General features: G+C 35.9%; 1 protein-coding gene across 2 annotated transcripts in view; it reads left to right on the top strand.

Annotated features, from left to right (window-relative positions):
• Positions 1-7,256, top strand: part of Znf507 (zinc finger protein 507) — a 33,646-nt gene extending 26,390 nt beyond the window's left edge. For both annotated transcript variants that reach the window (XM_046447925.2, XM_046447924.2), the window contains 2 exons: positions 3,322-3,456; positions 3,577-7,256. In XM_046447925.2, coding sequence (XP_046303881.1) covers positions 3,322-3,456; positions 3,577-3,943 — 502 coding nt within the window. In that variant the 3' untranslated portion in view covers positions 3,944-7,256. The remainder of the gene's footprint in view (positions 1-3,321; positions 3,457-3,576) is intronic.
• The last annotated feature ends 5,012 nt before the right edge of the window (positions 7,257-12,268 follow it).

The raw sequence follows: 12,268 nt of genomic DNA, 5'->3' as shown, positions 1-12,268 counted from the left end.
TTATGCTAGCTATAGAATCTTTTTTTTTTTTTTTTAAGCTATAGAATCTTAAAGGCTTAGAATACAAACTATAAGTTTTTAAAGAGAATAGGCTAATGATTTTTTTAAAGTATTTTTGAAAAGGAACATTTTAAAACATTTTACTACATTTTGAAGAAATAAAACATTGTAGATAAAACTAAGACCTTGCTGGGCACGGTGGCACATGCCTGTAATCCCAGTGTTTTGGGAGGCTAAGTTCAGCCTCAGCAACTTAGTGAGGCTCTTAAGCAACTTAGCAAGACCCTGTCTCTAAATAAAATATAAAATGGGCTTTGATGTGCCTCAGGGGTTGAGTGTTCCTGGGTTCAATTTCAATCCCCACTACCAAAAAATAAAAATCTCGTTTTCTTTCTTCTTCATCTATTCTTTTCTTCACCCCTTCTTTCCTAGGGTAACCCATTTTCCTGATGTTGATATGTGTCATTTCCAGGCATTTTTAAATAACTGTGTGTGTATGTGTGTGTGTATATGTGTTTTTGTGTGTGTGTGTTCAGCATATAAACATGTATATACATAAACTTACAGGTTATACATACATACTGGGTTTTTTTTAAACAATATATTTAAATTGTGCACCACACAAAATTTTTTTTTTCTCTTCACTGATTATTATTGACATTGGTTCATGGTGAAAAATATAAATCTCGTTCTTTTGACTTTAACGACTTTCTAATTTTGCATTATATGAAGAAAAACCAATTGATTTCTGTGGCCCTGTGCAGGAACTGATTATGGGTTATGTCCTTTTTTCCCACTCTGTTCACTGCTACAGTAGTCATTCTTGTATGTGTATCCTTGTAAACAGGTGCAAGAATGTCTCTAGGGTAGATAACTAAGAATTTATGGGGTTACAGGTATGTCATTCTCTTGATCAATTGTGCATTTCCACATCTATGAAGAATCTTATCAGACTTACTCATCTTTGCCAGTTCCTCACTAATAGGGAAATTGCATTACTTTTTTTTTTTCTTTAGAGATTGAACCCAGGGGTGCTTACCACTGAGCTACATCCCCAGCCTTTTTATTTTTTAATTTTGTGACAGGGTCTCACTATGTTGGCCGGACTATCCTCAAATTTGCAATCCTTCTGGCTTAGACTCCCAAATTGCTGGGATTATAGGCATGTGCCACCACATCCAGCTGAAAGGTCTGTCAAGAATTAACCTAGGGCTGTGGTTGTGGCTCAGTGGCAGAGCGCTTACCTAGCATGTGTGAGGCACTGGGTTCAATCCTTAGCACCACATAAAAATGAACAGATAAAATAAAGGCATTCTGTCAATCTACAACTACCAAAAAATAAAAAATAAACCTAAAGTGGTATTTTGTAAAGTCAAAGTCTGATGACCCTGGATCCAATCCTCAGAACATGTTAATATAGAAATATTGCTGCATTCCATCATAAAGTTAAATTAGAGGTGGTGGGTTAGAATAAGATTATATTCCTTCCCCATATTTAATGGTTTCATTTTACTCTTATGCCTTTAGATTTATTGACCGTGTCTCTTATTGGTTTAGGGAAGAGTTCAATTGAGTTATCTGATTTGATTTTCTAATTATATTTTAAGAGAAATATTTCTGAAAAACTACATTTGTGGTTTCCTAAAAAGATAAACAGTTTTGCCAGGCACAGGCTGAGGCAGGAGGATCTCAAGTTCAAAGCCAGCCTCGGCAAAAATTGAGGTGCTAAGCAAGTCAGTGAGACCCTGTCTCTAAATAAGATACAAAATAGGGCTGGGGATGTGGCTCAGTGGTTGAGTGCCCTTGAGTTTAAGCCCCAATACCCCTGCCCCCCCAAAAAACGATAAGCAGTGTTATAATACAGTCTTGCAATTAAGCCCTCAGGTATTTACCCATATGATGAAAACTTTTATCCACATAAAACCTGCATATGAATGTTCATAGCAGTTTTCATAATTGCAAAAAAATTGGAAGCAACTGAGATGTCTTTCAGGAGGTGGATGAATAAGGAAACTATGGTACATCCAAACAATATCTCTTATTATCAGTAAACAAGGACTACCAATCCACTAAAAGATGTGAAAAACATTAATTGCGTATTGTTGTGATTCCAATTATATGGCATTATGGAAAAGGCAGAACTGTGGAGACAATAAAAAGATCAGTGGTTGCCTATAATTGAGGGGCAGGAAGGATAGCTCAATGTCTGTAGAACATGGGGATTTCAAGGACAGTGGAACTAGCATAACACTGTCATGGTGTCAAAACAGAATTATACAGTACAAACTGAGAACCCTAGTATAAATTGTGAATTAGATCTAATATTTTTTTTAAATGTGTTGATATTGGTTCATCAGTTTTAACAAATATACCACACTACTAATGCAAGATATTAAGACAATTATATTTATGAAATCTAAATTGTTGAAACTTTTTCATGACTACTTCCATTTTCTGTGGATCTGCAAAGTTCATGTTGTAAGTCATTTGGTTTCCTTTTGGCTTTCTTGATTAAGAAATAGAGTGGTATAGCCAGGTACAGTGGCACATGCCCATAATCCTAGCAACTTGGGAAGCTGAGGAGGAAGTTTGAAGACAGCATAGTCAACTTAGCAAGATCCTGTGTCAAGATTAAAAAAAAAAAAAAATTTTTTTTTTTTTCCCCTAAAAGGACTGGGGTAAGCCAGGCATTGTGGCACACACCTGTAATCCTAGCAGCTCAGGAGGCTGAGGCAGGAGGATTGAGAGTTCTGAGCCAGCCTTAGCAAAAATGAGGTGCTAAGTAACTCAGTGAGACCCTGTCTCTAAATAAAATACAAAATAGGGCTGGAGATGTGGCTCAGTAATCAAGTGCCCTAGAGTTCAATCCCCCACTACCAAAAAAAAAAGGACTGAGGATATAGCTCAGTGGTAAAGTGTCCCTAGGTTCAATCCCCTGTATCACCCCCACATACACACAAAGTAGTAATATAGTGGTATAAAATGTTAATTTTGTTTTCTTTATGTATGTTGTTAAATAATATAGAGTCAAGATTTTATATGTTACTGTTAGAAATATTTTCAAGATCATATAATAACTGAAATAATCCAAGATGTCTTGATTCCTGTAAGTTCTCTATAAAATGCCTCTTTCATTTATTGACTCTAGAATATCATTCTTATGACTGAATCCCATATCTCTTAGAACTAGTCATCTGAGATTCCGTGAAATATGATATATCTAGTAAAACTGCAGAAGGATTATAATCATTATTAGAGATCATTCTAAATTTTAAATAACATCATGGGAGTGTTCTGATTTTTCTCTTATGTGTCTTTCAGATGTTCTCTATGTGGGTATGTGTGCAGCCATCCTCCGTCTTTGAAGTCTCATATGTGGAAGCATGCAAGTGACCAAAATTACAACTATGAACAAGTAAACAAGGCTATTAATGATGCAATTTCACAAAGTGGCAGGTATTTGATTCTACCCCCTCCCTTTATTACTGTATATGAATTAAAGTTAGAATTAAAACTACTAGTCCTACAGTATAGGTAGCCCACTCAAGGTCTGGTGTGTTTTGTTTTGTTTTGAAGAGTTCTGGGGAAATCCTCTGGAAAAACTCTGTTAAACAGCAGTGAAGAGAGAGCCGATCCTGTCACTGGAAGTTCAGAAAATTTGGTGTCATCCTCCGAGCTGATTTCCCAAGCACCCAGTGAAGTCATAGATCCCAATGAGAATGAGAAACTGAGCCCTACGAATAATACCTCATATAGTTTAGAAAAGAACTCCAGTCTAGCCCCTCCTGGAATGGAGTATTGCGTTTTGCTCTTCTGTTGTTGCATTTGTGGTTTTGAATCAACCAGCAAAGAAAATCTCTTGGATCATATGAAAGAGCATGAGGGTGAAATTGTAAACATCATCCTAAATAAAGACCACAGCACAGCTGTAAACACAAATTAGCTGGAATAGTTAACCACAGTTTCACCTTTGTGCTGTCAGATAACTAACCTACTAGATGCAGAAAAACTAGTTGGTGTGAGAGGAAATGACAGGTGTGACTTTGGAACCAAACTTGTGATGTAATAAAATGAATTCCAAATGGATAAATAGTAATATTTAAATATTTTGAGTGAGGGGAAGTGGGTTGAGGAGGAACAAAGATGTAATCGGTATTAATCCTCTGTCACCCCTTCTTAGTGTTGAGTGTATTTATTATTAAAAGCTTATTATAGTTTAGACATACATGCAAGCAAAAGTTAAGAAAGGGCTTTTCAGGAACTCTTCTAAAACTTGTTATAAAAGTGTCACAGTCTTAGCAGAGCTTAACTTTCTTGTGTTTACTTTTGACATGCGAGCTCTGGAATCGCTGGGTCTCTTGTGAGAATGGCACATAGCTTCTAGAGGGGTTTTTTTCAGAGTCTACAAGGAAGCAGATAGAGGGCTTTGAAATGATCCACTTAAATCTTCCCCTGGATTTATCATATACTCAATAAGAATTTATCATATACTCAATGTGGAATACGTTCCTTTATTCCCAAAAACAAAAGAAAGACCTCTAAACCAAATCTGGATTATAAATAGACATTTAAGAAGTAAATTGTTGTCTTAAATTTACAGTGAGTTTTTGGTAGGAATAGGAAGAAATGGGTTCATTCCAACCAGACTCAAATCAATCTCAAGTTCACAGAACTGGTGACTAGTTGAGCACAGCAGGGCACTTCTCACAGGTTCCTTTCAGAGTGTCTGGAAGAACACAGCATACGTTTGATAGTTAAATAGGCTTTCCTGATCCTCAGTGCTAAGTGAGGATTCCTTGTTATTTGAATGAGTCTCTAAAAGCAGCAACAGAGTATGGAAAAATTACATCAGGCCTTAGCAATAGTTTGAACACTAAGATAAAAATGAAGTTGAGGGAGAAAATTCAGAGGACTCTTAAACTTAGTACTGCTGTTGAGATTTTCCTTTCTGAAGTTTATTTAGTTATATTTTTAGCAGAAGAGAAATAACCAAATGTGACCAAAATATAGTAAAAATTCAAGTTGTTTGTAAAAATTTTAATTAGCAAACAGAATTTGGCAATTCTATAGGGTTTCTTTCTAAGAAATTCTGTTTAGAGTGTGATGTGGAAAACTAAGTAAATGTGCTGTCGCAGTAAAACTTGCCATCAAATACACATAAGTTTCTCATTAATTACATATTTTGTATTATAATTGTTTCAGTGGGTGAAAAAAAACAGGGTGTTTTGTTTTTGTAGTTCTGATCACTTATTTATACATTATTTTTTTGTTAAATTCTGCCTCCAGTCAAAAGGCAGGTGCACCATTCAGTGCGCCATCTTCACGGTGCTATATCAGATGAACATTCTGAATATCCATTTCTAACATTTAGAGTTGAGGTTGTGACTCTGATAAACTTAGAACACCAAAAGCAAGAGTTTCATGAATGGAATACTATATAGGCAAAGTTTTCAGAAAGAATTTTGCTCCCAAAGTCCAGGTATAAATAAAATGAATTAATATTTTTAAGATAGCATTAGGAACTATGTAAGTGGGGCCAGCCATCTTGAAACACTGTCTAATTTGTTTTTATTTTTCTCATTTTGATGATGATAGTTAAACATACAGTTGGCTGTAACTTTGCAGCTCTTTGATTTAGGTAGCTTTAATTTATTTGTGAAAGTTAATTCATTTCTGATATATGCTTTTTGAAAAGATAAAATGAATTTATATATACTAAACTATATTTCCCAAATCCACTATACATGGATTTAAATAAATGCATTTTCTCCTATTTCAGAATTGAACCATATAGAAAAGTAACAATCTTAGAAGAATTTTCCTTGGCTTTACTTTTCCATAATCCTTTGGAAAATACTAATAACGCCCCCCCGCAAAAAAAAAAATCCCAAAATTTCAAGTGTGACTTTTTAAATTGCCTTTCTTAATTTTCTTAAACCACTTCCTTTGATTGTTACTTAAATATTCCATTTGAAATCATGAATTTAATTCCCTACCCCTTAGGGAAAAGTTAACCCAGAAGTTCAGCCCCCTTAAACTTTCACCTGATTCTGGCTTTCAATTGTCCATAAAAACTTTCTCTTGGCCTACAGGAGGAAAAAAATGTACCAAGAATATTTTAAATCTTCCCAATATTATTTTGTGGCAAGGCTTAAAACTGTTTCTGCCAAGAACAATTGAGTTTTCTAAAAGTAATAATGAAGATTAAATATGCAATTATAATTGTAAAAAAGAGTTATTAAAATAATGAATAGGGAATCCCTTTATAGGAATAATTACTTATTGCTACTAGACATTTTGTCATATAGAGTTCATACTGTTTGTTTTCTGCTCTGAACACTTAACAGTTCTAAGATTTGATAGTGAAAATAGTTTTAAAAGAAACTAAATTCAGCAAAGGTGAGAATCAGGGAGATAATGCATTCTGATCATTATAAATAACACTTTTCAGGGCTCTAATGTTTTCTCCCTTTCTTTAATAATCCAGAGTGTGGTTGGTGTCCCCAGTGTTCCAACAGTACTGTGCTTATATTCCTCTTGATCTGTAGACTTAAGTTCTGTGGCCAGACAGTGTGTGTGTGACACTGACTGAAGCCTTTGATTTAGATCTTTCATCTTCTTCAGGGTAGCTGTTGATGGCTTTATAATGATTTTCTGTTTTTTTCTCACAAAGCAAATGGTGGGCATCCATGTTTACATTGTATCTTCCTGTAGCGTACTTGGCTTGGCAAAGACAAGCAGGCTTCTCTATGAGACTTATATTTTTAGTTTTCATAGACACTTATTTAATCTTTTTTTATTGTACAGCAAGGTGCTCTAAGTAATATTCTATAAAATATATTTAATAGAAATTTGAGTTTGATATTCATGGACATGAATACATGTATTTTTTTAAGAAATAAGTATTGTGTAACACTATGGCATTGCTTCTATAGCCAAAGTATAAAAGTTTCTGGAACACTGACATGTAAAGACTACAGTTAATTCTGACACTGTATCTTATTAAAAATAGGATGATTTGCATTTTGTAAAATTATCCTGCACATTGAGCTGCATGCCTTAAAGCTGAAACTCTAGGATTGTGTTCATGGTAGAACAGTTTATCTGTTCAGAACAGTGAAGCAAGGTCTATAGCGCTTCTTTAACTACCTTTGGAAATACTGTACAATGTTAGAATAATTTATTTTGCTTTACAGGAGTTTGTCATGTATTGACTTTAATATTGTATTTTGGTAATAAATTTTTTGTTAAAAACACTTGCCTTTAAGTTTTATTAACTATACATGATGTCTGTTCTTATCTTAGAAATGTTGATTTGATTAGATAGCTATATTTAAATAATTAAAAGATTCCCAAAGGTAAGGCTTATGATCACCCTCTAGTAACTTTTTAAACTATTGCTGACTTGTATTAAACTGTTAAACAAAAATAATTGAAAAAGCATTTGGCTTCTGAAATCATTTTTAAAATTCAGTCTAAGTTTGGAGCTTTTCCCCTTGCTAAGTAGGTCTTAATTTTGTCTTCCAAATCACACACTTATGTTTCCAATTCTGCTGTGGTCAAAGTTCTGAAGACTAGTCATACTTAGGATGGTTGGCATTGTTTACTGAAAGCCAGAGATTACAGCAATGAGTTCTCACTTGTCATCATTCTATGGTCTAATGTCTCATGTCTTCTGACAGATGGTTTGTTGCATTGCTAAGTGATGCTAACATCATCTGACTGCATTATTAGTTTAGTTATCAGTTTGTGCTTTAGAATCCTGGGCCACCTCAGCTTGAAAGTGACTGACACCACATATTTCGTCCCAGTAGCTTTAATCCCTGGTCCTGTACTCCCTGGAGCAATATAATCATATCCCCTATCTTTCAAAATCCAAATCCCAACACTGTGTCACTAAACTGTAAATTAGTTGTAGAATTCCTATCTTGGAAAATTTAGAACATAATGGTCCAATTTGGTACCCATACCCAATGTGACTATTGATCACTTGAAATATAACTATAATGCTCCAATAGTTGCAAAAGAAATATATCTAAATAGTTTTTTTATATTGATTACATGTTAAAATAAAATTTTTAATATATTGGGTTAAATAAAAATTTCAGGGCTGGGGTTGTGGCTCAGTGGTAGAGTGCTCACCTAGCCGTTTGAGGCACTGGGTTCAATCCTCAGTACCACATAAAAATAAATAAATAAAAAGTCATGTGTCCATCTACAACTAAAGAAAAATATTTTTTTAAAAAAAGTTAATTTCACCTATTTTTATTTTATAAATGTAGCTACTAGAAAAATTTAAATTACATATGACTCACATTATATTTCTCTTGGATTGTGCTAGTTTAGAAGAAAAATTGGCAAACTATGGCCCTTACTTTAAATTTAGGCTGCCACCTGTTTTTGTAAATGAATGTTTTCTTAGAACAGCCACACCCACTTTTTTTTTTATTTCCTTTTGGAATGGGGATTGAACTCAGGGGCACTCATCCACTGAGTCACATCCCCAAGCCCTATTTTGTATTTTAATTTAGAGACAGGGTCTCACTGAGTTGGTTAGTACCTAACTGTTGCTGAGGCTGGCTTTAAATTCATGATGCTCCTGCCTCATCCTCCTTGAGCTTCTGGGATTATAGGCATGCACCACCATACCCAATTCACAACCACTTTTTTACATGTCATGTGGCTGTTTTCAAGGAACAATTCAGCACTATTTGTTAGTGGCAAAGACGGTATGACCCACAAAGTCCAAATTATTTACCATCAGGAAGTTCATTGAACTACAGAACAATGGTATAACCTGTGCTTTAAAACTACCTGAAAGAAAAGACTTTTTTTATTAAAAAGTGCTAGAGTTTACACCTGGAATGTCCCCCAAAACTCATATGTTGAAGGCTTGGTCCCCAAAGCAATAATGTCCAGAGGTGGGGCTTTTGAAAAATGATTGGATGATGAGAGTCCTGACCTCATCAGAGGATTAACCACTTGATGAATTAGTAACTTCAGTGGACTATTGGGAGGTAATGGAAACTGAAGGCAGAGGGGCATGGTTGGAGGAAGCAGTTCATTTGGGGTATGCCCTTGGAGACTATATCTTTGGTCCCTTCCTCTCTGCTTCCCAGCTGCCTTGAGCTGAGTGGTTTTCCTCTGCCACACCTTTCATCCATGATGTTCTGCCTCATCTCAGGCCCAGAGCAATGGAGCCAGCCAACCATAGACTGAAACCATGAACCAAAATAAATCTTTCCTTCTACAAGTGGTTTGTGTCAGGTATTTTGGTAACCATGGATGGAAAGCCAACACAAAGAAAGCTTTTTTAGAGAAATGTTTTAGAACTATATTGTTTCTTCTTCTGTCATTCTTATCATCTACCTCTTCTTCCTCAGTCTTATGCATGTTTTATGACTTGAACCTGTCTCACTATTTTGTCATCTCTAATATTTAAACCTAAATACAACTTGTTTAAAGTAACACGCATTATTAAATATAAATTAATGCCACCATGGAAAGTACTGCTTTCCTCCTGATGACCTTATCATGTCTGTGTTAGCTCTGACTGTTTCACACTTGCAAACAGTTGGGCACTGCTTGAATAACCATGGGACAAGATGACCACAGTAACCAATCCACTCAACTGGGGTGACTATTGACTTGAATTATCCAGGATATAATGAAAAGAATCTAAAGATAACACTCTTTATATTGAATAGCATGTCTGACTCTAAAGCCAAATTCATAGATGGAGAGGGGGGTGTAGCTGGCTTTGATGTAGAGCTGTTGATTAAACTGGCAGAGCTACGAAAAAGTCACAGTACTCTCCTACATAGATTTCTTCCAGATCAATCAGCAAAGATGTAAAATGAGAACATATTTGGCCCTGTAAATTCTTAAGAGAAGTCTCTGTTCTTAATTGGTGCCATATGAAAATCTTACTTAGGTAATGTGTTTTGGTGTGTATCTCAGAATCCAAATGCTTAAACCACTTCCAGAATCATATATGCAGAAAAGCCCAGTTTGCCTGTTTTAGGGAATTATAGACCTCATTTTATGTAATTGCATAATATAGTGGTGTATTAATAAATCTATCTAGTTTTATCATTTGAGCCAGGAAGTGTTTATAAAATTATGCCAGCTTTATTCTTTTTATTAATTTACAGATACTTTTTTTTCCCAGTAATAGGTAACCACTGTTTAAATTTTTTGCCTTACAAAAGAGTATAGATCTTCCTTTAAATTAAAAACCCTTAATTTAACTGGGTGTGGTAGTATATGCCTGTAATCCCAGCAGCTTGGGAGGCTGAGGCAGGAGAATCACGAATTCAAAATCAGCCTCAGCAAATTAGCAAGGCCCTAAACAACTCAGCAAGACCGTGTCTCCAAATAAAATACAAAAAAGAGCTGGGGGTGTGGCTCAGTGGTTAAGCGCCCCTGGGTTCAATTCCCAGCACCAAGGGAAAAAAAGAAAGAAAGAAAGAAAGAAAAACCCTTAATTTTAGGCTTCTAATATAAATTCTTACTGCCATATATTGAAATTGTCAGATGTTGGTATTTTTGTGTTCCAAACTTTACCAGATTTATACCAGGTGTTTCACTGGATCCACATAATAAAGGTTCCATTCTTTAATAGTTTGCAAAATTGAATGTAAGACAGGTACTTTCAGGCAATGCTGAGGTACATGGAAGCCTTTGTTTCAAAAAGACTCTACATATTATGTAGATGGAATTTTATTTACACAAATCAGAAAATGAGCTGGACACAGTGGTGCAAGCCTGTAATCCCACTGACTTGAGACACTGAGGTAGGAAGGATCACAAGTCTGAGGCAGCCTGGGAAACTTAGTGAGAACATGTGTCAAAAGGTCTGGGGATGTAGCTCAGTGGTAGAGCATGCCTGCATGCAGTATCCAGTATCATGAAAACAAAAATCAGAAAATGATAACTCCTTGCCCATGAACTTGGCCCCGACCATTTCATCTTTCTCATTTCTCATTTTTGGCCTTTGTAAAAGGCAAAATGAAAAGTATTTATAATGATCCATGTCATGGCCACTGGCATCAGTAATGATCAAATATGGTTTTTAAAACTAGTAATAATAGAGCTGAGGTGTAACTCAATGGTAGAGTACATACCTAATATGCATGAGGCCCTGGGTTCCATCTCCCACACCAAAATTAAAGTTAGTAAGAAAGTATGTTATCTTAAATGTGTAAACTATAGAGACCTGAAAAGATCCTCAACAAAATAAAACCCGTTATTCTTTCTTCAGGTCCTTTTTGTTTTATTATCACTACAGTGCAGTTCTCCAAATTTGTGTGTTTTTTCCCCTACTTGTCATTTTATTAATTATAGTATCGGTATTTCCAAAATAACGTGGCTACATTTTACTGAAATAGGCACATCAATCCACATCTTGCTCTTTTTGTTTACATCAAAGAAGCCACAAACCACACTACAGTCCTATTTAAATTCAGTATATCCAACCACAAAAGGTGTTAGAAAATTCTATTTCAGGCTTATGAGAGCAAGTACAACAGAATGTGATTCAAATCTTAAGCTGTATTTATTTTGGCTCCTCTACAGCTAACATTCTACAGAGAGTTACACTGAAATAATTAAGCAATTGTAGGAAACTAGTGGTTGCAAGGTTATCTTCACTTTCTAGACCTTCTCTGTAGGAAGTGGGAGAACACGGTTGGTGAGGTAGTGCCCCCCCTACAATGATGATCTGATGCTGGAGTCCAGCAGAGTACCACCACATGGGTGAAGCCTCCACATCTATGCCCACCTGGAGCAACTCTGTGTTGAGCCTGCAAATGCTGATAAAGCATCCAGTGCAGTCTCTTGACAGTTTTGTTTTCTTTGTAATAGCAGAGGGAGGAAGCATGAATCTTCCTAATGGGAAAGCAGTCACCATGTCCTATCTGAAGCAAGGGGAAGACAAACCAGCTATCCAGCCCTCCAAGAGCTCCAGAATATGTGTATTGTTAGCTTATCTGGTTTGGAGTATTCTTGGAGAAGTGTGAAATGGCCTGTCCCAGGTCGTGCAGGGCTGTCACACAGGAGTCAGTCTTCTAGCCATTTCACAAGGACTCTGGTGCAGAGAAGTCCTAACCCTGAAGTGGATTCACAAGCCAATCCAGGTGCCAGCTCCTTTGTGCTGGGTGCTCTCCTGCAGACCTGGGATGTAGCTCTCCTAGTTCTACTGATTTGCCACTATTTGTGATCAAGTAGGAAACTGACAAAAGTTAAAAAAAAAAACAAAAAAAACCAG

The sequence above is a fragment of the Marmota monax genome, unplaced genomic scaffold (assembly GCF_021218885.2).
Source record: "Marmota monax isolate L192 unplaced genomic scaffold, Marmota_monax_Labrador192_F-V1.1 WCK01_AAM20220418_F8-fsc00101, whole genome shotgun sequence".
Lineage (NCBI taxonomy): Eukaryota > Metazoa > Chordata > Mammalia > Rodentia > Sciuridae > Marmota > Marmota monax.
The sequence above is the reverse complement of the archived record's forward strand: the minus strand, read 5'-3'. Positions and strand labels throughout refer to the sequence as shown.